This window comes from Anopheles moucheti, chromosome 3 (genome assembly GCF_943734755.1).
Source record: "Anopheles moucheti chromosome 3, idAnoMoucSN_F20_07, whole genome shotgun sequence".
Classification (NCBI taxonomy): Eukaryota; Metazoa; Arthropoda; class Insecta; order Diptera; family Culicidae; genus Anopheles; species Anopheles moucheti.
In genome coordinates this window covers 20,521,294-20,548,462 of record NC_069141.1, presented here as the reverse complement: position 1 = coordinate 20,548,462, position 27,169 = coordinate 20,521,294, and the positions used below count along the sequence as shown (strand labels likewise).

General features: G+C 43.9%; 7 protein-coding genes across 7 annotated transcripts; 2 read left to right on the top strand and 5 right to left on the bottom strand.

The window, feature by feature from the left end:
- Positions 1 to 574: 574 nt before the first annotated feature.
- LOC128300674 (vitelline membrane protein 15a-1-like) lies at positions 575 to 1,033 on the bottom strand. Its single transcript, XM_053036828.1, has one exon. The coding sequence runs from the start codon at positions 1,031 to 1,033 to the stop codon at positions 575 to 577; it is 459 nt and encodes a 152-aa protein (XP_052892788.1).
- A 3,545-nt stretch (positions 1,034 to 4,578) lies between these two features.
- LOC128303980 (uncharacterized) lies at positions 4,579 to 7,480 on the top strand. The gene is made up of 4 exons (XM_053041089.1): positions 4,579 to 4,625; positions 6,659 to 6,771; positions 6,849 to 7,055; positions 7,134 to 7,480. The coding sequence occupies exons 1-4, from the start codon at positions 4,579 to 4,581 to the stop codon at positions 7,478 to 7,480; spliced, it is 714 nt and encodes a 237-aa protein (XP_052897049.1).
- LOC128303979 (uncharacterized) lies at positions 4,684 to 6,263 on the bottom strand. The gene is made up of 2 exons (XM_053041088.1): positions 5,201 to 6,263; positions 4,684 to 5,135 (listed from the first exon to the last, which is right to left on the bottom strand). Exons 1-2 carry the CDS (start codon positions 6,090 to 6,092, stop codon positions 4,759 to 4,761), a joined length of 1,269 nt encoding a protein of 422 aa, XP_052897048.1. The 5' UTR covers positions 6,093 to 6,263; the 3' UTR covers positions 4,684 to 4,758.
- Positions 7,481 to 9,333: 1,853 nt separating the features above from the next.
- LOC128303556 (uncharacterized) lies at positions 9,334 to 10,829 on the bottom strand. The gene is made up of 2 exons (XM_053040544.1): positions 10,649 to 10,829; positions 9,334 to 10,574 (listed from the first exon to the last, which is right to left on the bottom strand). The coding sequence occupies exons 1-2, from the start codon at positions 10,657 to 10,659 to the stop codon at positions 10,058 to 10,060; spliced, it is 528 nt and encodes a 175-aa protein (XP_052896504.1). The 5' UTR covers positions 10,660 to 10,829; the 3' UTR covers positions 9,334 to 10,057.
- Positions 10,830 to 17,877: 7,048 nt separating this feature from the next.
- Positions 17,878 to 18,672, bottom strand: LOC128304749 (uncharacterized). The gene is made up of 2 exons (XM_053041978.1): positions 18,019 to 18,672; positions 17,878 to 17,958 (listed from the first exon to the last, which is right to left on the bottom strand). Exons 1-2 carry the CDS (start codon positions 18,262 to 18,264, stop codon positions 17,878 to 17,880), a joined length of 327 nt encoding a protein of 108 aa, XP_052897938.1. The 5' UTR covers positions 18,265 to 18,672.
- Positions 18,673 to 20,424: 1,752 nt separating this feature from the next.
- On the top strand, positions 20,425 to 21,312 carry LOC128300663 (SKI family transcriptional corepressor 2-like). Its single transcript, XM_053036812.1, has one exon. It carries the CDS (start codon positions 20,425 to 20,427, stop codon positions 21,310 to 21,312), a length of 888 nt encoding a protein of 295 aa, XP_052892772.1.
- Positions 21,313 to 24,807: 3,495 nt separating this feature from the next.
- Positions 24,808 to 27,042, bottom strand: LOC128303372 (pre-mRNA-processing factor 17). The gene is made up of 4 exons (XM_053040306.1): positions 26,783 to 27,042; positions 26,166 to 26,724; positions 25,615 to 26,093; positions 24,808 to 25,536 (listed from the first exon to the last, which is right to left on the bottom strand). Exons 1-4 carry the CDS (start codon positions 26,972 to 26,974, stop codon positions 25,003 to 25,005), a joined length of 1,764 nt encoding a protein of 587 aa, XP_052896266.1. The 5' UTR covers positions 26,975 to 27,042; the 3' UTR covers positions 24,808 to 25,002.
- Between the last annotated feature and the right edge of the window lie 127 nt (positions 27,043 to 27,169).

Genomic DNA, 27,169 nt, shown 5'->3' with positions numbered 1-27,169 from the left:
CCTTCATAAATGGGTTGGCCTGTATTGTCACAAGTGGTGTGCGGAATACCGTGTGCTTCTTCGAAACGCTTTGTCTAAAACGGTAATGGCACCAACAAATCTGCTTTTGATTTGCAGAAAAAAATATGGGCTTGTATCTCTCTCATGAAATCGAAACATATTTGAATGATCGAAGAGAAATATACAGTCAGCTGACGTTGAACACAGTCCAAATAACAAACAGTCTGTTTATTTGCTTCATTATATTTACGTTCAATTACTAAGACAACTATGTCTCTTTCGGAAGCTTTCAAGTGGTAGAATGAAGTACTATTTTCATCTCTCATCAAACAAATCAGACACTTTTTTTCTTTCGAACATTTTTCCAATACCAACTGGTAGAGAATGTTTTTTTTTTTTGTAAAGAAAATTCACACTTTATTGTGACGACATTTTTGGCTCATTTTACATTCCGTAAAAAGGTGACAGGAAGGTTAGGACAGAATCAGGAAGATCAGGAAAAGGATGGGAATGTAATTCAGTCTTGGGGAGTTGAAGTCTGCTGGACCATGCCTTGGACAGGAGCGCGCACCGCTTACATCGTCTCCGAGCTGCTGTCGATCGCTTCGCCAACATTGTCGGCGCTCTTACCCTTGTGTCCGTGATGCTTCTTGTGGTGCTTCTTGTGGTGCTTGGCACGGTACTCACCGCCATGTTCGGCCGGCGCATGGTAGGCCGGAGCCGGGGCGTAATGCGGGGCCGGAGCATGGTGATAGGCCGGTGCCGGGGCAGGTGCGTGATGTCCGTATCCACCGTGGCCCCCGTGATGGCCGTGAGCAGCCGCCTTGCACGGCACGGGCTGATGATGAGGATCGCAGCTTACCAGCAGACTGTGGCCACACTTGACGACCGGGGCAACTGCCGGGTAGGTGTGAACCTCAGCCGGTCCGGGCACAACTCCTCCATGATGGCCACCGGCGTGTCCGTACTTCGAGGGTGCCGCAATGGCCACACCAACCACAGCCAACAGAGTGATCGTAATGAAGCTGTTCATTTTCGTGATGTTTCTACTGTGATGTACTACTGGTTGGAAGCTTTCACCGCTGACTGATGATCTTACCAACCGTGCACGGGTTCTTTTATATCTCCCAAAGATCCGTAGCTGAAAAAGGAAGCACGGGCTTTACCCGTAACCCACAGTGAAACAAACAAACGTGGTTGACCTTTTTTGTCTTTCACTTCTCAAAAGTTTCCTCAAACAATACATTTCTACGGTTGCCCGAAATTTTTGTTTACGCTTTCATAGCGGCGTAAGAAACAACCCCAACGCAGGGCGTAGCAGTTGTTGAAAAACGAAAAAACACGCACGCATAAGTTGGTTCAGTTTGCTGAATTGGCGACAGAAGCTACAAAAAAACTGACTCGAGCACCTTACGCATTTTTGCATTATGTGTGTAAACCACGGCAAAGCCGAGTTGAATTTTACGCTGATATTTCCTTAAGTAAAGAAGGTTTAGACAATATTCTTTTTTACGTTAAATTTTTTAATTGTTTTCAGTATAGTTTATTTTTAATTTAGATTTGACAAGCCAGTGACTTGCGTTGCTATGAAAGCGACAAACTATTTTTGGTGATTGATCATCCAATCTATTTCGTTCATCATTGCGGGTGTTCTTGCCCTTTCGAGTAGGAGTGCCTATTTCATAATATGCTTGATATCCCTAAATCATATCTGGGTAAATCGAAATGTCATAATTCATCCAATTTTTGGAGAATACAATAACTTTTGAACTCTGAAAATTTTCCAAACAGGGTCGATTGAATCAACTATATTGTTGGAAAGGATCTCTCATAATTTTTAGTTTTCATAATTTTAAATATTAATGAACAGGAACAGGAATGGTCTGAGAAAGCTGGTACTGATGTAAGATATTTTCGAAGAACTTCTGTACAATAAATTTTCTGACCACAAGAATTGAATGACTTATACAAATTGGCCGTTATTTTGCTTAACATGAATTCGCTAGGGGATTTCTTTCCGAACAAGTACCTCACTTTAGTTAGCAATCCACCAATGACTTCTGGAAAGAGAAACATAAATAAAAAATGTACACCAACTTACAGCCGACGACATCATTTAGGTCATGCCAATCAACCAAGCAACCGCTTTTAGCTGACAAACGCAATTTTACGCTACCACGTCGACGGTCCGGACACTGGGGCGTTAAAGCGAAGATCGAATAAAACCCCCCTCCATCGAGCCAAATGCAACCATAGAACCACGCAACTTTGGTTTTCCAGTTTATTGTTACTCCAAAAAAAAGAACAACATTAATGCGTTATATCGTGTGACACTGTAATGTTTCACCGTGCGGTAGACCCCTCGGTAACGTCCGTTGAACTTTCCACGTTCGATTCCACCACCCAGAACTCGTCGGCGTCCTCCTTCTGTTCGGGGGCGGGCGTCAACACTGGCAGCGGGCTCGTTCGCGAAGATGTCGTCTCGACCGCGGCTGTCCCGTTTGAGGGCATCCCTTTCGGAGCGGTAGAGTTGGACGCTGCCAGTCCGGTCGTGGAATCGGTCGATTTGGAAAAGGCAGAAATGATCGGTACCTTGGGAGATTCGCTCAGATCTTCCCGCACGGGAGCGGCAAACCCGGGTATCTCTTCCGGTGTGGCGACCTTGTACGATGGACCGTATCCATGGGCATCTTCCGAAGGTTTCGCGTGCAGATCTGATGCCGGGTGATCTTGCTGGTGAGCTGCTGGTGCAGGAGGATAGTAGCTGGCAGAAGGTGGTGGTCCATACGATCCCGGGTGAGGCATTCCATGATGGTGAGATGGTGCATAATGATGGTACGCTGGAGCGGGTGGGTAGTACGGCACTCCACCCGAATGTCCGTACGTATCATATGGCGAACTCGCCGAACAGGGTACTCGCGTGACAGTTGGTGTACAACCAATTAGCAAATTCTGTGCACAACTTGCCTTCGGTGGAACCGCTTTGTACGTCAACGAGGTCGTCTTGCCGTACGAACCACCTTCACCGCCATATTTTGCCGCCCGGCTTGTCTTCTTGCGCTCATGCACATTCACACCCAACGAACCCTTGTAGCTGTAATCGCCACGAGAACTTTTCCCGTACAACTCGTACTTTCTACGACTCTTGTGCACATCGTAATGTGATTTCCGAGGCTCTTCGTAACGCTCCCAATCGTCACTGTCCTGCCTGTAGCTGTTACCATATCCATAAACCGGTGGTGAATAACGGCTAGACCGAAGGGAACGCTGTTGCTTTACCGGGTAGTACTCTTCGCTGACTTCCTCAAAACTGGGCGCCCGCTCTTCAACGCTCGGGTATTCGTCTGGCCTGTACACGGCCCGCGCCTCACCATACCAGTCCTCACCGCACTGCCCTAACGCTTCCACCGCCCACAGTAGACACACCAGAACGATCTTCATAGTCATAACGTGCCGCGATCACTGTTCACTGCACTATGTCCGAAGGTCTTTCTTATATAGAAGCAACAATCAGCCGTGACAAGGCAGCTGCCAGACTCCTTCGCGGAATCTTCCGAACTGGGTCACCGGGAGAAACCGGTTTCCGTATCACAACCGGGATGATTACCTTCAACGGGATTATCTTTTTCCGGTGTTGTGGCCACATACAAGGTGGCACCAGGCGGAAAACCGAACCAACTCCACTACCGGTCACTGTTCGATGGAAAATGAATGGTGGCCAATCGAATGACTAGCCCGTTGTTCTTGGGCGGTGAAACTGTTGCACAAATAGTGCTGCGATCAGCGACATTTGTTTAGCGCGATCGCGGCTTTTAGTTCCTCGTTTTGTCTTTATGCGTTTGCGAGTGGAGACAAACAATTCACCCCATAAGGGGTGAAAAATGCATTCAAACGGGCGGTGTGTAGAAGTTGTTTTTTTTATGTAAAGCGGTCGTTTTTTTCCGGTTGCTTCCTGTAGTTTGCTGCACTACAACCAATGTTCAATTTGGATGTATTAATTTGATTGTAGTAACCAATGGTTCTACAAAGCAAAACAAACTTCATGAGGTCACTTATTATGATTTAGTGCACCGACTCCCTGACCCAATTCTAGCCACCCACGGACACACTTTCATAGCAACACACGGACCAAGCGGAAAAGGATATCCTATTACACAATTCATGCACAAACCATACACAATACTATAGTGGAGCTACAAAAAAAAAGTGACTCCCAATTTTCACCCCTAAACGATCCAAAAATGGTTGTGGGTTTTAGTTGCCACTACACCATCAGCATTATTTACGTAACGTTATCTGCGCTGTTTATAAGATGTGCCGTTGTGCGTTGTTATGTCTTTGACGCGCATGGTTCGGTTCATATTACAGCATCAAACCCACAAAAACTCTCCTGCCTGCTTTTTTGAGGTTAGACAAAATGTACACTGTTGCATCGAAGCAACCGTGCCGCAGCCACATCATATCATCTGTCAAAATACTAATAGCTCAAAAGAACCCACAAACAATACATCTTTCGTCCATGGTGTAGCAAAATTAAGTTTTCGGAACACCCAAACACGCGCTCCAAATTGAATTCCAATGCTGTGGAAGTGGCTGGAGGACAACTTCAAGTACCGGCGAAAGAAGTACGTATTTCTTATCGTTTCTTATTTGTCCACGTCGAGCAAGTCTTTATTTGCCTTTCGGTTGTGTCTAAAACGGTCGTGATGTTGGCTGGAAGTGCTTTATTGGTTAGTGTCAAGGGTTACGGCCCGGCGATCAACCGTTTAGACAACCGCAGCTACATTTGCTGTGGGCACAGCAGTCCGCACAGAGCCCACACGTGGTGCAGAGGGCCCGCGCATTCTTCTGGCAGGCGTTACACTGTGGAAACCGCAGCATGTTCATGTGGTACGGGTCCCAGGCGTACGGGTTGTACACCATCGATGGCAGCGCGTAGTGGAACCGGGAACGCTCAAACTGTGACCGTTGTGCGTTGTCGGATTTGTACATCGGTGGCATCGATCCGTCACCATCGTACGCCACGATCGGTACCTTGTTGAGTACGTGCGTCTGTCCACCTGTCGAGGGTGTTGCACGTTGCTTACGGCCAAGCTTCTGTGCGGTGTACCCAATCGCTCGCTGTTCTGCTTCGGCTGCCGAGAAGAAGGGTAATATGAGGTGAAACAATGTACAGAGGAATCGTCCTCCTATCACTCACCATAGTCTGCATATCGATCATAACTCATATCATCATCCTTGGAAAAGTCCGTCGGAGTCTTCCTGCGCGATGCCGTCGAGGCTCGATTTTGACTCTTAATATCCTCCAGCGTTCGCGATCTCAGCTGTCCCTCACCCCAATCGTAATTCGATCGACGAGCGGCCAATGTGTCCTGGTTGCGCAGTGCGAAGAACTCATCCAACATGCGCTGACTGGTCTGTTCGTTGTAGTCGAAGAATGGTGGTGGATTTGCGTACGATGATTGGGAAAACTTTGGAGGAGTATGTTCCTGCTCCTGGTCGAATCTCTCTACCGCCGGTCTGTTACTTCCAAAGCCTTGACCGTACGTTCGTCTTCCTGCAGGAGTATTTGATTCTTGACCCGTGGCCGTTTCGTCGACGAAGAATTGTTCCGACAGCAAATCCTCCTTTTCATCCGACTCCACCTTAACGTTTCTGGCCGGTGCAAGCACCTTCCGCTCTACTCGATCCGTCGATTTACCGTCCATGTGTTCCTTCGGAGTGACGAAGTTCTCCACCTTCAATGTACGGATTGCCGTACCTGTCGAATCGTTTGCGACTTCCTGGTCCGAATCGACCGAGTAAACCTGCACCACCACATGGCTGTTTTCGGCCTTCAGTGGATCTTCCTCATCAGCTTTTTGTGACTTCCTTTTAAATTCCCCAAAGCGCATCATCATATCGACGGGTGCCTTAGGTGCCACGGTAGCTGCTGAGACCAGTTCCCACACTCCGGCACGATCGTTCGCTTCTCGCTTCTGTTCCGCGAATTGCCGATCATCTCCACGGCTGCTTGCACCGATAAAAGCGATCGATACCAGCAGCAGCGAACTGGCTAGAACAACTGACACTATCGTGCACATGATGCTCATCACTTTCTTCCAAGCGGCGGTTCCCTCCCAATACTAGATCAAGCTGACGCTCGATCGGTCACTAATTAAGCCATACTCGGGTGCTGGCACACTGTTTTATATATTTCAACCATGTCATGCCATTCCCGCAGAGCTGTGGGTCAAACCCACCAACAACCTGACCGTGACTTTACCTTCAGCTGGGACAGGCCTGCAACTGTAAACAAACGCTCGAGTTTCGCGGTCAGCTTACCTCGGATAAGACCCCCAATGGCACACCAGGCATGCAAAAAAAAAGGGGGGAAAGAGCCGGTTCGTTTGCCGATTCTATGGAATCTGAAAGACCTTCTATACCTCGAACACGGTCACACACCTCACATGACAGGGGAGTTTGTTTGTGTTTCGTTACGAGAGACCTCTAAAACGAGGCTCTTTAAATCGTAATTTAAAACATCGGTGTGAGGCCATCAGTACCACTTATCCGCTTGCATGCTGGTTTAGAATGTGACCTATGAAGTGGTGAAAGCATTTCCATTGTGTACATTCCTATTTTTAACTATATTACGTATATCATTCTATCATTCAAGTGGCTTCGCTTTTGGAAGAAGACGTCATTCGGTCTTGGAAGTATGCGGGAGCCACAAGATCACCAGACAACAATACCAAGCTCTGCTGGCATGCATCGATTACTTAGAACAACGTAAGGAATAGCTTATCACATTCGCTCTGCCCGAGTGAAAAGTTCTTCTCGAATTCAAACGATATTCCTTTTTACAGACATTGGCGTGTACGGGCTGTTCGTTACCGGAGGCAGCATAATGCATGTGAAGAAGATATACGAAAAAATTAAATCCGGAGCACCGAATCTGCTAGAACACCTCCGCACAGTGCACGCCCCAAGAGAATGTGCGATGGCCTTCCATCAGTTTCTCTCCATCTATCAGGTTCAGGTTCTTCCACAGCGTTGCATCGATGTCGTTACGGGTACGGGGTTAAAGCAGGTGAAACCAAACCGAAACAAATCTTCATACCTTAAAGAGCGCTTTTTTACACCTTTCACAGGAGATGTTGTCGGTGTGCCGAAGCGTCTGATCGCGCTGGATGTGCTAAACCTGCTGCACGAGGAGTTTGACGACACGCGACTTCACTTTGCCAAACGATATCTGCAGCTGATGCGCCGGTACACAATCTACGGATATCTTCGGCCCACGGAAGTGCACGTCGTCATTACACCGTATCTGGCATTGTCGAAAATATTCCCCGGGCCCGACACACGCACGAATATGCAGTCGAAAACGATGACCCTGTTGGAGCTGTTTCTGATGGCCCAGCTGCTGGACGATCCGATGTCACTGTCAGTACAACTGCAACAAGCCTGTATCTCATATTGGCAAAGAAAGGAAGACTAAAAGCGTAAAGATAACGATATATGGCATAATTTTAGATAACCTAGTTTGTTTTTAAAAGAATGATAACTCATGCGGTATGTAAACAAACGCACCATATCAATGGCACCGTTAGAAGACACCTGAGGCACAACGAAAAATAGGGCACACGTTATCGGGGAATCGTTTGAAGTATCGACAGATTTAATAAGCTATCATCGACACAAATCTGTCGAAAGCATTCCTTACTTTCGTCGGCGTTACGTCCTCTGGAGATAAGATAGTACTGATTGCCACTTCCATCAAACAATCGTTTGCATGCTGCTTTTCTAATTCACTCTGTCAATATGCAACTATATCCATCACAAAATGATCTAATTTTGTTCTTAGCGATAAAACGAGCTTATTCAGAGCTGCTCATCATTAGCATCATGAAAGGGTATCTCATTTATACGGTATATCTTTGGGGTTGTTTGCATATCATTTCCTTCCAGATGTGAATCATGCAATTTCCAACATCTTTATCTGAAATTCGTCACAAAACAATCTTTATCATATTTTTTCACTCGGCTAAAATGCACATCCACAGCCACATGAGTTGCAATCTGTGCTGCTACTAGTATTTGTCCTTCTGGGTTTTTATATTTGAACAAACTGCGTGTCTTTACTCGACTTGGTAGCATTTTGTTCTCACTAATAAACCTGCTACAGCGTCTCAACGCGTTCTATCGTCGACCGATAAGGAAGACCTCCCCTTCAGGTTGTCCCCTGTACCTTCCTCAAGTCAGGCGTCTTTATCGGTTATGAAACTCTGCCAAGCGTATGTGATGGTGGTGCATATTTGCTGAAAACATTTGCTACGCATGGATAGCAAAACCGTGACTAAACAAGGGGACAAAAAAGGGGGCAAAAAACAATCAAATGCTTCGTCACAATCACGGTACGCGGTATGCTTCCTTCCTATCGTACGGAATTGTTCCGTCTGGATCCGCTTTAGTCATCCCTTTTGTGGTAGAACGAACGAAGAGAAACTTTTCGTAGTCTGACGCAGCCTATCGTGGAAGGTATTTCAAGTTCCCGCTGCTATCGCCGATCACTCAGTTGCACTTGAATCGTCTTCGAAACTGGGTACAAAAGTTTCCTTAACGTACGGCCATCACCACCAAAACCGGAAGCGACCATGTGTTTGTGTTGCGGAAATCGCGAAGGTTACGATATCGATGATGCCAATTTTGGTAAATCGTACAACGAAAGCTTTAGCACGAGTCAAGTGAGTTGAACGGGAACAGTGAATATTCAACTGCAACTTTAAATGTGACCTAAAGATATTCAAAACGGTATTTGTTATCATAGTAATTCGATTCGAACCTTACGATAAAGTTTCGCAGCGTGTAGAATTTACAGTACCGTGCACCAAGGCCTCATCAATAGCTGAATCTCAACACCAATGCCAAGTGATCACCAGAAACAAAAACTATTTTCTCTTATCGTGTTGTTTCAGACGGCTGAAGTGGGACCACCGATTGTGATAGTTAGTCAACCGACCAACGGTGCAGTGGCCGTTACCGAAGGTTCCACCGCTGCGGATGCACGATGAGTTACACCGAGCCTAACGCACTTGTGATGATGATCGGGCCCCGTATCAGCTAAATTCCATTTGTGATATCATCTTTAGCTATCACCCTTATCAATGACAAAAGAGTTGCGCTTGAGATGCAGTTGTGCAAAATGCCTTCAACAGTTTACTGTTTTAAAACCGCTAACACGTGGTTCTCGTTATCGATAGTTTTAGTTACATACAGCGCTCTTTCAGCATTTGTTTTCCATTTTTCTTATCGGCGGTAGTAAGTTTAGGTAATTAAAAAATACTAATAAATTCAATTGTATACGTAACAAAACCCTTATTACGTTCGATCATTCGAAAGACCGAAAATTTTATATGTTGTTATGTTGTTTATATGTTATATACTGTAATTCAAAGTTTTCAATGTTTGAAGACAAATTTATCCCTTTTTTATAATAAATTTGAAAGCATAGGCGACTATATACTACGATATGTACTGAAGAAATCTATACTTAATTGCATTGAACCTAATTTCGTTTTAGAGTTCTAAATATTGAAGAGATTTGGCTGCTGTCAATTCTACGTTTAGTTAAACTTAATTAATAATTGGAAGAATTCATCTGGAAATATTCATAACACTAATGCTCCTAATTTCTACACACTTGGTTAGAACATCTTATCATTTAAAGCAGGGGTCTCGAAACTGCGGCCCTCGTGAGCTTCCAGCCTCTGTATAAATGACCCCCAACAACGTTAGTTTCAACCAATGCGCCTAGTAGGCTGAAAATTTTTGAGACTACTGATTTAAAGCAAGTTCCTGTCGTTCAAGTGATAATGTTTCCGATTTTTTATCCACTTAGAGCCACAATTTCCAAATAAATGGCCTAACCATTGTTAAAAACAAAAAAATGGGAAACAGTTATTCTAAAATTTGGAAAAAAACTAAAAGAATATACTGGGAATACAAGGAGCTCTGGTGAAAAATGATTTTACGTATGTATGTACATTGTGCCTTTAAATTCTTCCACGTGCATACCCTAACTGGTCAATTGGGATTGTTCAATACGGATACATTTCACGGCTCTATTCATCACATTACAAAGTTCATCGTCCTCCAGTGCTGTTGCTGCATCCTCTTCCTCCTGCATGCGTCGTTTGCGTTTGCGTGTAATTTCTTCCAGCAGCTGGGGATGGTCTTTCAACCGTTCCTTCAGTTCACTCTCGTCCATGTAATCCCACAGATCCCAATCCTCCATCAGGCAAAGCGGTTTTGCAGCGGGATTCGTGCATCCTTTGGAGTCCTTTTCAGTCTCTTCGTCGTCCGATGATTGCGGCGCAGAACGGTACGCATTCATAAACAATTCCTGATACGGGTCTTCCTCGTCCTCTTCATCATCGGCGGCATTATCATCCGAGTTGCTGGAGGAGCGATATCCATAGTTAAAACTGTGATGCGTATCGGCACACTCGTCGGATGTTTCACTCAGAACGTCCTCTTCAGAAGCACGATACTGTTGTGCATTATCAGTAACGGCGGAACTTAGAATGAGTGTTCTAAAAGAAAAATCACAATCATTTTATCTAAAGCGCATAATTGGCGGCAGAGCCACCAGTTACCATTCTCATACCTATCGGCCATTGTTCATTTGCTCTGAATTACAGTTTCACATGAAGAACGATTGTAATACACAAACTCTACAATAAATCAATAAATATTTAAATCATGCTTACTATTATCACTCGTCATTCAGTAATTATTTCGTGTTTTATGGTTAAGATCAGTGGTAAAATATCGAGACGCAATGCTTATTTTTGTGTGGTTTGTTTTGATTCTGCGGTCAAGTACCCCTTCGATATACGTCAATGTCAAGCCACAGTTGAATCGAATAGCGTACCAGCGAAGCAAGAAAGTATTCTTCTTTAATTATTTTTCAAGATTGTTCGAACAATTTTTTAAATCAACCGTTAAGTACCACAGTATTATTTAATATCTGTACTGTTTCTTTAAAAAACAGCATTTGTATTAATAAAATAGGAGAGTTAAATAAATGAGGTCGATAAATTGTATTAAATTAAGCGAAATGGTTTTTCTATTAAAAGTAACGAAATGAGTGTAATGAATGACAACATTTTCCTCACAACATTGTGACTTGGACACTATACCAAAGTTTCATCTAACTTCATTCACCACAATGATATTGGCTACATTATCCAACCTAATCAAATCCATTTAATGAAACATACTCAAATGAAATGAAAAGAGAATATACGCTCTATTCCGTGCTTCATGCACCTATGCACCGCTGTAAATCTTTGAAGAATAGTCATCTGAACGAATGACCTTCAATACTGCTTTTCGATATCATTTATTCGGATCGATTTCATAATACGCTACCCGTGCTGTTTATTAAGTAAACATTTGACCATTTGAAGATCATCAACGAATGATGCAAACAAAGATCATATCGACTACCGAAGAGAAACTGGAATTTCTTACTTTCTGAAGACACAAGCTCATCGCACTATAAAATAGACATCCTCGATCCGATTCATGCTCAGTTGTGCTTCATTTTCTACTTTGGACAGGTAGACATTCTACAGAAAATGTTCGATATTCGCCCCTTCAACATCGTTCAATGTTGTTTAGTGCTGTTCGTTGTCGTACGATGTGCTTATCTTCCGACGAACGTGCCCAGCGACCTACAGCTTCCACAGCAACTGCATTACTACAACCATCCAATAGTGTATCAGTTGAGTTCCTACATATACAAACTCGATCAAATGGAATCACCCGGCACAAGAGATATGATTGAAGTGGAGGTACCAGCAGCTGACGTTGAATCTGATTCAGTAAACGAAGCTAAACAGCCAGAAGATGATGCGCAACAATTTGTTTTGATCGATGCTCCAGCAGCATGCGGACCTGGAGAAGCTACTGATACCAGAGGAAAGTGCAAAAAGATTGTTGACTTTTTCTAGCATGGTTTCTAATAAACGGTTTAGTATTTATCATTTTTGCAACGCAACAAACACTACTCTGGATGATGTCCGAAACGATAAACTTCTAAAGCACAACAACTTTATTTACAACGAAACGAAACGGTTCCTGCGTGTGTTTCGTAGTCATCTCATTATATCCAATACGAGCGCCTTAACCCATGATAGGTCTACATTTTCCTAGGCGATCAAGCTCTTGTCCTTGAGGGCATAGCTTTGGAGGATTAAATACGCCCTGAAAATATTCCGTACAAAAATCCTTGTCATAAACGTTTTTTTATGTGGTATGCGTTTATATCACGTTCGTTATCTTTGGATCCTGTGCCACATTCTTCGGTTGATCGGCTGTATCCAGATGTTGTTCAGCCACTGGTACTGGTGAAGCTTCTGGTTCATCTTCAAATCCCACCGGACGTCCATAGGCCAAGCTCGCCAACAAAACAACACCGAATAGCAGCAGCATTAATTTCATTATATTCGCTTGCCTTATATTACCAGCTCAAAAAACACGAATCGCTCTCTCAATGTTCAAATAAACGTCTTAAAGGAGCACCAACTTCTTCGGTGGGTAGTTCGCAATTAAATACGTCGTTGCCTCTGGCCAATGCGCTTAGATAAGCGCTAACGGTCTGCGCTTGAGATGCAGTTGTGCAAAATGCCTTCAACAGTTTACTGTTTTAAAACCGCTAACACGTGGTTCTCGTTATCGATAGTTTTAGTTACATACAGCGCTCTTTCAGCGTTTGTTTTCCATTTTCCTTATCGGCGGTAGTAAGTTAGGTAATTAAAAAAATACTAATAAACTCAATTGTATACCTAACAAAACCCTTATTACGTTCGATCATTCGAAAGACCGAAAATTTTATATGTTGTTATGTTGTTTATATGTTATATATTGTAATTCAAAGTTTTCAATGTTCGAAGACAAATTTATCCCTTTTTTATAATAAATTTGAAAACATAGGCGACTATATACTGCGATATGTACTGAAGAAATCTATACTTAATTGCATTGAACCTAATTTCGTTTTAGAGTTCTAAATATTGCACATTCTAGGTTTAGTTAAACTTAATTACTAACTGGAAGAATTCATCTGGAAATATTCATAACACTAATGCTCCTCATTTCTACACACTTGGTTAGAACATCTTATCCTTTAATCCAGCCTCTGTGTGCCCAGCGGCTTACAGCTTCCACAGCAACTGCATTACTACAACCATCCAATAGTGTATCAGTTGAGTTCCTACATATACAAACTCGATCAAATGGAATCACCCGGCACAAGAGATATGATTGAAGTGGAGGTACCAGCAGTTGACGTTGAATCCGATTCAGTAAACGAAGCTAAACAGCCAGAAGATGATGCGCAACAATTTGTTTTGATCGATGCTCCAGCAGCATGCGGACCTGGAGAAGCTACTGATACCAGAGGAAAGTGCAAAAAGATTGTTGACTTTTTCTAGCATGGTTTCTAATAAACGGTTTAGTATTTATCATTTTTGCAACGCAACAAACACTACTCTGGATGATGTCCGAAACGATAAACTTCTAAAGCACAACAACTTTATTTACAACGAAACGAAACGGTTCCTGCGTGTGTTTCGTAGTCATCTCATTATATCCAATACGAGCGCCTTAACCCATGATAGGTCTACATTTTCCTAGGCGATCAAGCTCTTGTCCTTGAGGGCATAGCTTTGGAGGATTAAATACGCCCTGAAAATATTCCGTACAAAAATCCTTGTCATAAACGTTTTTTTATGTGGTATGCGTTTATATCACGTTCGTTATCTTTGGATCCTGTGCCACATTCTTCGGTTGATCGGCTGTATCCAGATGTTGTTCAGCCACTGGTACTGGTGAAGCTTCTGGTTCATCTTCAAATCCCACCGGACGTCCATAGGCCAAGCTCGCCAACAAAACAACACCGAATAGCAGCAGCATTAATTTCATTATATTCGCTTGCCTTATATTACCAGCTCAAAAAACACGAATCGCTCTCTCAATGTTCAAATAAACGTCTTAAAGGAGCACCAACTTCTTCGGTGGGTAGTTCGCAATTAAATACGTCGTTGCCTCTGGCCAATGCGCTTAGATAAGCGCTAACGGTCTGCGCTTGAGATGCAGTTGTGCAAAATGCCTTCAACAGTTTACTGTTTTAAAACCGCTAACACGTGGTTCTCGTTATCGATAGTTTTAGTTACATACAGCGCTCTTTCAGCGTTTGTTTTCCATTTTCCTTATCGGCGGTAGTAAGTTAGGTAATTAAAAAAATACTAATAAACTCAATTGTATACCTAACAAAACCCTTATTACGTTCGATCATTCGAAAGACCGAAAATTTTATATGTTGTTATGTTGTTTATATGTTATATATTGTAATTCAAAGTTTTCAATGTTCGAAGACAAATTTATCCCTTTTTTATAATAAATTTGAAAACATAGGCGACTATATACTGCGATATGTACTGAAGAAATCTATACTTAATTGCATTGAACCTAATTTCGTTTTAGAGTTCTAAATATTGCACATTCTAGGTTTAGTTAAACTTAATTACTAACTGGAAGAATTCATCTGGAAATATTCATAACACTAATGCTCCTCATTTCTACACACTTGGTTAGAACATCTTATCCTTTAATCCAGCCTCTGTGTGCCCAGCGACCTACAGCTTCCACAGCAACTGCATTACTACAACCATCCAATAGTGTATCAGTTGAGTTCCTACATATACAAACTCGATCAAATGGAATCACCCGGCACAAGAGATATGATTGAAGTGGAGGTACCAGCAGCTGACGTTGAATCTGATTCAGTAAACGAAGCTAAACAGCCAGAAGATGATGCGCAACAATTTGTTTTGATCGATGCTCCAGCAGCATGCGGACCTGGAGAAGCTACTGATACCAGGGGAAAGTGCAAAAAGATTGTTGACTTTTTCTAGCAAGGCATCTAATAAACGGTTTAGTATTTCACATTTTTGCAACGCTACAAACACTACTCTGGATGATGTCCGAAACGATAAACTTCTAAAGCACAACAACTTTATTTACAACGAAACGAAACGGTTCCTGCGTGTGTTTTGTAGCCATCTCACTATATCCAATACGACCGCATTAACCCATGATAGGTCTACATTTTCCTTGGTGGTCAAGCACTTGTCCTTCAGGGCATAGCTTTGGAGGATCAATTACGTTCTGAAAATATTCCGTACAAAAGTCCTCGTCATAAACGTTTTTAAATGGTATGCGTTTATATCACGTTCGTTACCTTTGGAGCTTGTGCCACATTCTTCGGTTGATCGGCTGTATCCAGCTGTTGTTCAGCCACTGGTACTGGTGGAGCTTCCGGATCATCTTCACATCCCACCGGACGTCCGTAGGCCAAGCTCGCCAACACAACAACACCGAATAGCAGCAGCACTAATTTCATTATATTCGCTTGCCTTATATTACCTGCTCAAAAAACACGAATCGCTCTCTCAATGTTCAGATCAACGTCTTAAAGGAGCACCAGCTTCTTCGGTGGGTAGTTCGCAATTAAATACGTCGTTGCCTCTGGCCAATGCGCTTAGATAAGCTTTTCAACACACAAAAACCACTGTTTTCAATTGTCCGACAGGTAGCTTATCTTATCTTTTTCGCCCACTTCGTTTTACGAGGTATCGACGGGTTAAGAGGGAACACTTCCCATGCGCAGCTCTCCGACAAGAGCCTAAAACAATGCGAATTAGTTCTATCCTCTGGCCACTCGCTGCGAACTCGTCATATCACCAGCCTCGAACGATTGAAATGATCGACTTTGAACGACTTCGTTTCTTTGATAGTTTAAACACCAAACTGACCTTAGACTTACTTCATTACTAACAAGAGAGTCACTTTGTCAGAAGTGTTCAGATCTATCACCCTAACACAAGGAGTAAATAAAGCTGATCCCTTCAAAGAATTAATAGCTCTAATCTTATCATTGCCATTGGTATCAGTAATGGACCGTGGACAAGATTCCGGAAATTGTTTGTAATTTACTTCAACCACAATTGCAATGTAGATACAGAGTGCACGGGGAAATTCCTCCGTGACTGATGGTATGCGTGGAAGAGATTACGATTTACGATCTCCGTTATCGATTATCGATTTACGATTGAACAATGAATGGCGGCATTTGTCTAAAAAGTGTGCTAGTCGAAAGAAGGATTACTATAATGTTTGAATGAATAACCCACTCCAGTGCACTGGAGTCTCTCGGTGTTAGTCATCAACGAACTTGGCACAGACAATCAAAGTAGGCGACGAGCGATTTCAATTGAAAGGTAGTTTGATAAGCTTTTATTTATTGCATCATTTGACGTATATTAGCTACTAAAAACAATAGTGTTACTTCAGGTTTATCTGTGGAGATAGCTTTGAAATCAGTGTGTTGAAGAATTCGATTGTTGGTGATTTCTTTGTTTTGTTTGTATTGTAGCAATTCGATATCTCCCAGTTAGCCCATCTTTCGCCGGCATATACCCTTGTGGTCCAGTACCAATCCATCCGGACACAAGAGAGGAACGTCAAAGACTGCTCTCTAGAAGTAGAATAAGTACATTTACGGTAAAATTAGTATCCAAGCTCTTTTGCTTATATCACGGCTGCACATTAAGCGTCTTTTCCACTAATTTGCTATCTGCATTACACTAGAATTGCAACAACCAACACTATCATGCCTACCGATTGCAGTATCATGGCTGGTACTGTATCTGGTGCGAACGTTCTTGCTGGTGTACTGGCACTTTCTTCGTCGTAGTCTGTTTCGTATTGAGCCCTACCGACACTCAACACCAGCATCCCGATCATGCAAATCCACGCAACTTTTCCCATCGCAACTCTGCGGCAATTGTTCAAATACCGCGATACCAGCGGATCACTTCGATCGTGCACGAACACGGTTCCGTCGCCTTGATATATCTAGCGCGCGACTAAACTTTTACCGGACGCGAATGCAAAATTACTTCCTTCTGGTGCTAGTCCCGACGCGCTAATGTTTTCTCAGTTTTATCTTATCACGGTGGGGGAACAGGCGGGATCACTTGTATACACACAAAAAAAAAATAACATCATCAGCTGCAATCACACGCCATTTACTGGACATGCGGTTTAGTCTGCCACTTGACCGATCATTGTGTGCCTATTGTAATGGAACCTCTGCTGCACTGTACCAACCGCACTGACTGCCACTGAAGTAGGATAAAATCGATATCGTGTCGGGCGCATCGGTACCCATTTGCTGGCAAACACATGGGCGCTCTTGCATTAGTCGGCGACAACGGGGAGTCCAAGTTTGCAAAAAGTTGTTCACCTCCATCACCGGTAAGACCAGTGACGCGGTGTAAATTTATCAATGGGTTACCCTTTCCTTCGCCGTATCAAACTTCCTATCGCAAGGGGGAGTGATGTTGCGCCGACCCAACTCGTAATGATGGGGCAGTACGCTCATGGGCAAATGTTGTCCACCAGCAAATAAGTGCGGTGACTACTTGAACGTTTGATTTTGAAGCTTCACGCTAATGTGGATCTCCTGTTTTCCACCATTATTTGAACGCAACTGTGGCGACACGCCGTTGCCCGTTGGTTCGTTAAGCTAGAGCAAAAAAAAAGGTCAAGGGTATCACGTAGACACCGTCCGGTGCCGCACACGTCACGATCAATCAAGAAAGCACTAGACCCGTCAATTGTGAACACTCAGCTTAATCTTCACGCATCGCACAATTTGCAGGATGAGCTGGTACAAAATTCGTTCAACGATCATTTCCCAGAGCGTCGCATGGAAAATACCGCCGGTGAGCACATGGCCGGGCCGTGATACGGACTTACTCACCTTCACAGAGACGGACGACACTTGCCCTTATGGTCGACACGATAGCCCGGTTTACAGGCAGCCGGTACCATAAGGATATTTATCTGAAAGAGGAGGTTTTTAGTTGCGTTTGTGCACATGACACACTACCAAGGAACACGTACCTGCTGTGGAAGCACTCCCTGAACCAGTTCTGATCCTTCCGTTTCCTCCTGCTGTTCCGTATCGGTCGTTTCACCATCGGTCACTTCAGTGTCAGCTTCCGGTGCCGGTGCATCCTGACCATCGTGTACAACCGCTTCCTGGCTGCTCTGTTCCTGCTCTTCCGTTTCGTCGGATAAAACCAGTGGCGCAGTGATCGCCATCAAAAGAAGACAAATACACACCGTCAAACGTGTTGATTTCTTCATGATTGATGCTACAGTACAGCGAGTGATGCAATTACAATGGCTTTACGCGGGTAGACAGTGTTTACCGTCGGCTTATCAACCCCTGTTTCGGATGCTGTACGGAGCGAGACAACGACCGGACACAATGATGGTGAGTGAAGGAGAGAAATATAGCATTGTGCACCTTTTTTTTGCATCGAGCTCAGGATTATCAACAACCGAATTTACTTGAAGTAATTCGGAGGAAGAATTTGGGTCGCTGAATGGAGGGTTGAGATTAATGTTCGGGGATTTTTGTTGCGAATGCACTATCAGGAAGGTTGTGTCTGTTTGCTTTTATTTATTTATTTTGCAAGAAACCCATTGCCAGATCGATTTCTGTGTTTCGTAACTCGTTCATTCCAGTTTGGTTAGAATAGGACGTTTATTTCCCACAAAGCATATTTATGTTTCGCTAAACTGTAGAATATAATTTATTCATAAACTGAGCAGCATCAGAAGAAAAATACTCGAAAATTGTACACAAATCTGTAATAATGTAAAAGAAATTATATAAAAATCCGAAGCTTTTATTTGTTGGGGATTCATTTTGGTTATTTTCAGTGGCGCCATCTGTTGGAAAAAAAAGACACATTTCTATACGTACACGTTTCAGGATATAATTCTGTGAAGAGGCTAATGATTTTTTACGACGTTTGTGGTTTTAACTTCAACAATTGCGAGACATTTGTTCCTTAGCTCTCTCCATTCTAAAATGGCGAGACTTCCCAACACCAAAAAGGCATGCCAGAATATCTATAAAAGGTCTATCAAAATCTCTCGATTTAGTCTTTTATGTGGTAAAAGTTTTTTGGTATTCACGACTACCCCCAAAAATGTGTTAAATGTGTCCGCATATTTTTCTTGCGCACATTGTTGTCTGATCAGTATTGTTCGAGATCGTTCGAGAAATCAAACCACTGTTGCGTTGCGTCGCAAACAAATCGATCTTTACAGACTCTGGTTTGATATGTGTTCTTCGAATTGGAGGATGATCAGTGCAACGATATCGATGACTGTACTTCTTATTACAATCGGAAGTAGTATTTGGAATATTGATCATGAGAGTCATTCAATTTCGGATGGGATGTATAAGAGTTATTGTTAGCTCATGGACATTTTTCAGCTTAACTAGAAGTGTGTAAGTGATTATAATTACTCGTTACCAAGAATCAATTCCCTAGGAAATTCCAAAACTCTTCCCTATTTCATTTCGATGTGTTCAAAATGGATTACGCACAGCAAAAGTAACGCTGGAGAATAGGACATGCAGCTTATTGCGTTATCGCGATCTTGCGGAACAGATAATTTACGCCCCGGCTTTACATATATCAACACCCTCCCATCACCTGCAAAACGATGTTGTGCTATGGCGTAGAAAATGTTCACCACCCTTAAACCGTGCCCCTTCAGTGCGCTTCGTTTAATTCAATTACGCGTTGACAAATTCTTCGCGATCATGATGAAAGAAAAACAACAACATGATCGTTACGCAGATAAGACTCCCCCGGGTGTCTTGTGCACCCGAGATGTCCCACATTGCCGCGCAAGAGTCCCACCGGCTGTAGCGGATTCTGTGGCGTCGGTTGCAGAATTAGATAATGTCCGTATTGCTGTCAGTGGAATCTTCTTGCAAGCCGCGAGACTTTGGACAAGCAAGCCTACCGAGCCAAAGGGAGCGAAATCCGATTTAGATTACTTTGTCACTGATCCTGACGTGCGTCCCATCAGTGATCAGTGGTCGTGGCGATGGGATAAGATGTGGAAAGCGTGTGTACGAAACCCCAATCATTTCACCACCAGCGATCTGTCCATGGTTGGCTGGCGGGGCTGTCAGATGTTGGAAGATGTTTCGAGGGGGATCGGGGGATCGGCAGGATCGGGTCCCGGAGGCGAACCAATCATTTCATTAGCAAACCAATCAGTGCCAACGTTCGGGTGTATCCAGCACGCTACGGGTGCTGCGAAACTCAGTTCCACTCGAGATCGCGAACGAGTCGTAGCTCTTAGGCCCCTCGCGCAAACATTGCAAAAGTGTCGAACAAATCCTTTAGTGGGTGTTGGTGTTTTGGAAAAGTTAATATTGGAAGGACTTACCTCGGCATACCCTTACGCGAGCAGGTGCAAGTGAACCGAACAATAATGGCCGCACGATGTGGCTTTCGTATAGCGTCTGGACATTCCAAGCGTTTGGTGGTGATCTTTTGCGTACTGACCCTACACCTGATGCTGTTCGGTGTTACGACCGTGGACGGAAAGCGGGCATTTGCGATCCGAATGCGTAGCAAGAGCAACCACAATACGGGCAGTGCGCTGGGACGAAATTCGCGCAAGAACTACCACCACATGCACCAGGAAGGCGTTGGTGGAATGGTGCGGAATCCACCGGTACCGGACATACAACCTCCGAGACCGATCGGCTGGAGCGTCGATGGGCATTCGAACAGTCATCCGATTGGGCCACCGCCGGCCTATCCCGGGTTGGGACACCATGCCGTGCCCGGTGGTGGAGCTCCACCGGCATACTCGCATTCCAAGATTAATCCACCGAGCTACGCCGAAGCAGTGGGTCATCAGCATTCGTACGCGGCGGCAGCACCACTCGTCGGTCCTCGACACTACGATTACAATCACAACAGTGCACTGTACGGCGATTCGAATGCGATCGGTTCCAGCTATGGATCTAGCTACGGCTATCACCACCGCGGGTCCAGCCCGTTCAGCATGGGCAGCATTCTGACGGGAGCCGCACTGTGGCACGTTGCGCACGGCATTGGACATCATCATCACCACCATCACCACGGTGCTGGTGAGCATGGAGTGAACTCGGAGGAACATTTCTACCACCACGCCCACCATAGCCCGCATGGCGAAGGTGAGACGAGTACGCTACCACCGGAGGTGGAGAACCCGCACATCCAGGTGAACGCCAACTTCGACTTCGGACCATCGCCCAACCCGCAGGAAGCGCAACCCCAGCCAGACAGCACTACGAGTGAACCGAGTGAACAGACGAGCGCTCAAACGTGAACCGTGAGACGTCCCAACCAGTGGCTCCACAACTCAGGCATCCTTCTTCTCCATCATCCGGTCGATTCGTCTTATCACAAACTTTCGCACGCCTCGCCTATCCTCCACGTCCGGACACTTCTTCACCGGTGGTGGCACCGGAACCCGGTCGGAGTTTTCTGTAATATACGACTGTGTATTTATTGTGTTAATGTTAATCGGTTCGGCTTCGAGATAGTTCCACACCGCTGGGATACCGGGGCCGGCAAAACAGCAAGCAAAAGGTCTTTGATCAGTACGCTCCCTCTCTCTCTCTCCCACTCTGTCTCTGTGGGATGCAGCTCTGGCGCTTTCTTGTAGTGCTGGTGTGGCTTACAGCATCCACCACCGGACGCATTAACACACGGCGCAACTGCTACGGCTTGGGAGGCATCATGTACGGGAATCCTTCGCCGAACCCTAGCCGAACAGCGCCGTCGCTATCACCACCACCGATCCTGCACTCGAAAATGATGCGCAATTTACGTCAGAGCCGACATTTTCACATTTCACCGAATGCCCAGCCGGAGATCGTGCACCCTGCAGCAGCCGCACCGGGCGATTGCGGTAGCGACCGGAAATCACGTCGTCACAACGATCATCAATTGGTCGGTGACTGTCGTTTGTATTTTATTTAATTCGTTAAGTGCTTTGTGCGGGGTGTGTTGCACGGGTTGCTATTCGTACCGGTCCGCGTATGTTTGGTGGTGGCAGTTTTGTTTGTCGATGGAGAAGACTCGGCGGGCAGTTGGTTGTGCGCAGAAAGCAAAACAAAAGCCTCCCAGCAAAGCAAAAAGAGGGACAGTGAGCGAGAGAATGATAAAGAGAAGAGTTAAGCTTTGATTGTACTGATTTAGCGATTACCACATATTTTTTATACAACTAAATATTGATAATAAAGAGTTTAGTGTGTTAGAAGCAACGGGGTGTATTTATTTTACAGCACGTTGAGTGATACTGATGCGAAACGTTTCCGTTTCCGGTGACGGCAGTACACTTCGTCGATTATGTGCATGGTTCGCCTTTTAGTAGGCAATGATTGTTGCACCATAGAGAGCTTTCGTCAAAGCTCCTGTTGCATTTGAAATCGATCGATAGTCCGTTTTATAAGCATTACCGGCCACGTGCTACATTAATTTTAAATTTGTGTTAAAAGTGCCTGGATCACATTTGTTCACTATTTTTAGGACAACTGGAAGCAATGTCATAACATCTCAAGTCGTATTTCAACGAGGATCAAGTTTATCGATAAACATTTCAGTCTTCAAAACTTCCTAAAAGACGAATTAGAGAAAAACATTTTAATTGAAATTCCATATTTTGTAGATGATTTATACTATAAAAATATATTTAAAAAATATATAAACTCCGTACAACCATATTCCTTTCTCTTTGGGGAAGGCCTGTCTTCCTCGGGATCCTGGGGATTCCTATACCTTATTGCATAGTATTGCAACAATATTTACATCGGAATGAAAACGTAAATAAGCGTTTGAACAAACAACACGACCACCTCCAGGCGTCCTATTCTTACCGGGAACAACAACAACATGTTTTTCATTAACTTCCTTACTCACTGCTAAAGACTTGCGATGTTTCTGACGCAATTCATACGCAACCGTGATAGTATACCTACGAGTTGTTTATCACCAACATCAGACGAACAAATGCTAAACACTAATCGTTGTGCGCTCATACTATATTACTATATTATTACTAAATCGGACACTACATATTTAAATTTTAACAAAACCGTAGCTGATGAAATTTTGGCAAGCACTTTGCATCGTTTTTTGCTAACTTGATGACTACAAAAGTGAATGCTCTCGATTAACGAAACAAAAGGTGTATAATATCACAGGTTCAGAGGTTATGATAACCTATTGCCACTAGGGGCAGTGCTACAATGCCCAAAATAATTGTGATAAGGATAATGGTGCAAAAATGGATCCCACGGCAACAATTCGTCATAATTGTAATGTAAGAAAATACTTGGTGCGTCCCGAACAACCTGGTGTAACAAGAATTCGTATATTGAGCGTTGGAAAGAGAAAGATTCCAAGAGAACAATTGCATTATATTAATAATTTAATACTTTAATATGTCTTTGGTTCACTTGAAGCAAAAGTGCTCTACCAAAGAATTTCAAATAAATAGTTGATTGAAATAATATTTTTTTATTAATTTTATTTCGACTTCAATAACCGAATAAATTTAAAGTAGAATAATATTTTTTTCTTTTATTACATGTAACTTTTTAACAAAAAAAATTATAATTATGAAGAACTTGTGTATTATAATATTAATTTCTATAACTTATTTTTCACGTACCATTTGCAATAAATCCTTAAAATTGCCCCCCTCAATTGTTGTTGATAACAGCCACCTCATCTCAGCTGATGCTGGCGCTATATGAAAGTTAAAAATCTCGTGATCGACCCCATGCGGTCGATACGCAACAAACAAGCACGCGATCGGTACTCGCATTTACGTACACCGCAAATGCACGGCGCGCATTGCGCAAATAAAACCGATTGTTTTTATTTTTCATCACTTATTCAACCGATAGCACTAGTTTCTTTGAACGATCAAGAACGGAGGCTCGGGATGCGTTACAGAGGGGAAATAACATACACCAATGACCTAAAGCTAGCGTTGAGGACGTGTGAAAAGGGGCTCGTTTGCCGTTTTAGAGTACCATGGCGGTCGGAGCTATATAAAGCGCTGGAATACCGGAAGCTGGTTAATAGTACCCATCCACCAACATTACAACACACAGTAGGAATAAACCGACCGGCCCTTAGTAACAAAGTGCTCAGAATAGGTGAAAATGATCACACGGATACATTTCGTCTCATCGGCCCTTTTGATTGGCTTCATTGTGGTGCTTGTGATTGAACATGGGCAGGGTGCGGTAGTTATCAGCAGAGCAGACAGCCGGACGGTTTCATCGGTGAAAATGGACCCACCGAGCGGTGGCGCACGTTACGTGTCGATAATTCCGAGCGATGACAAACACCACCGAAAGCGTGACAATCTACTGGAGCTTGAACCACCAGTTGTGCCGGATTCGAATGGCCCGAAGCGAAGAACGTTTACGCAGAATCAGCTAAGACCGTGCACGTTCTGTCGGTTCTTTACGACCGTGACACCAGCTCCGAAACCTAAGGTTTATCTTAATCTGGTGAGGCATTGAAAGGACTAAGAACCTGCAGTGAAAAAAGTTCAAGAGCCAGCCGAAATTCTATGGATTCCAGTATAGACAACGGAATGATCGTATGATTCCAACAAGACTGATTAAGCCATAATACTAAGAGTTAAGTAAGAATAGTGTAAATTGTCGAATATAACGCATAAAATCATTTTAAAATAAATAAAATAAAATGGTTCGCAACAAAAAACCCTTTATGTTTCTTTTATTTAAGAAAACCTATGTCTAGCTTGTATAGCATCATTCGCATTACATAATTGGAATAGCGAGTGACATGCGAGATTTGCGGAAAAAGTGAGGATCTTGTACTGATCTTAGAACTAAAAATCTTCTTAAAAAATATCAATATAGAACGAATATTAACAAAAAATAGTCTGCAGTGGAATTCGGATCTTTGATGCTTTCAAAACTTACAATTCATCCTTACATTGTTTGTTCACCCTCGGTCGGCGAATTGTCGCTCAATCCCAGTACTTTATTAATCCATCCCATCCGGCCGTCACCAGTTTGCTCGCTTCGTGCGGATGCCAGAGCGTTGCTATGCAGACATTATCGTGCGCCTGCCACTTCTTGTACAGCTTTGTCGTTTTCCAGTCCCATATGTAACATTTGCCATCGCCATCGCCCGACACCAAATAGCTCATGTCCGGCGAGAAATCAAGATTACAAGCGTACCCCGACACCATGTGGCCGGTGAACGTTTTCTTGCGATTCATCTTGAACCGATTGATGGCGGAAAAGATGACGATCTTGTTGTCCAGGCTCTGGCACGCCAGCCACTTACCGTTCGGAGCGAGTGTTACAGCCGGCATCGAATGCATCGTGGGATCAGCAATGTACTTCATATCCACCGGAATGTCCCACTCCCACACGCGCAAACTTTTATCGTCCGAGGTCGTCACAAAGCGTCGATTTTCGTCAACGAATGTGATCGTATTGACTGCACCGAGATGGCGATCGTACTCCTGCACGATTTCCCCGGTACGTGTGTCCCACTGAAATGGAAAATCAATAATGTTAGTTCTAAATATACTTAAATAATTCAATGTACCATACGCTGACTGATTACTTACACAAATAATTTTCTTATCCGAGGTTCCAGCCACAAACAGATGTTGCTTGTTAAAATCGGGATGGAACTTCACGCAGAATGGAATCTTGCGGGAATTGAACCGCGATATTACGTCACCGGTTTCTGTATCCCACAGTTTCAGGTAGCGATCGTAACCAGCTGAGATAAATCTTTCGCCTTTATTGTTGAAACTGACGTCTCGAACGGCTTGCCGATGACCAGAATACGTTCGCACGCAGCGACGTTCATTGTACACTTCCCAAAGCTTTACGCGTGCGTCCATACTGCAAGACAGAAGCAAATGAGCCGATACAGGAAACCAGCGAATTGCCGATATGCCCTTCGTGTGGCCAGTCCAGGTATGAATGTGAGCCTTTGGCAGGAAACAACGATCCGGAGCACCAGCTCTTCGCAAGTTAACACCAACATCGTGCGGTGGATGCAGAAACGAACGTCCCTGGTAATCAAATGCATCTTTGACTGTAAGGGAGAATAATATCATCACAATTAATACATATTTCATATAAACACTGCTATACCAGCAACACTTACTATGCAGAACCGATTTCTCTTCGATCGGTTTGTCTTCCTTAACCTTGTGACGACGGTGTTTCTTTGCCATCATTTCCTCGATTTCCGCCCGTTCCTTTTCATTCGGTCTCGCTACCGTCTGCTCATCCTCGTATTTACCCCACGGACCCATGAAACCTTCCACATCTTCCGGATGATCATTTTTCACACGTTTTCTTTTCTCCCCTGCAATCGCTTTCGATTTGGATGATTCAAACACGGTGACCCCGTCCGTATCGTAGGCAGCCTGCAGGTGACCCACATAGCTTGGTCCTTCTTCCGGAGCCGTTCCTTTACCATCAACCGAAGGATCCAGCGCGTACCCGTAGCTGTGAAAAGTTTTGCGCTGGTTTTCAAACTGAAAATCACTTATGTGGGCATTCTCGACAAAACCCGTCAACATGTTCTTCGGTGCACGCATTTGTTGTGTAAGAAACGGATTTTCTGGACCAGCAACCGGCGCAAACAGTTCTTCATAGCGTGGGTTGTAGCTGATTTCTTTGACCGTGGGTGCTAGCGAACGGGACACATCCGACTGACCCTGTAAGTAATGGACCATTAATAACCAGAAAGAGGACAATAATGTTTATTCTACTTACCATCGGTACCACCAAAGGTGCAGCACATATTTCCAACGATTTAACAACGGAATACTGAGTGTCGATAGGCTTTAGATGGGCCGATGCGTCTGCGGATGGTTGTGCTTCTGTTTGAGGTTTTTCCGTGCGAGTTTTACCATCATCCGGTTCTGAATCACTGCTACTGCTGCCGTAGCCTTGTAGATGAAGCATATTTGTAGATTTTACTAGTTAAACTCCTATATTTGAGAAGAGAACCCGAAAACGACGCACAATTGCTGACCGAATGTGTTTGTTTACAATTGTGACAGCTGGGCGCGATAAAGCCCCATATACACGTATGACTTGTTTTTGGTACTATTTTGACAGTTGCAATCGAAGGTAACGGCCATTGGGTGGTTTGATGGA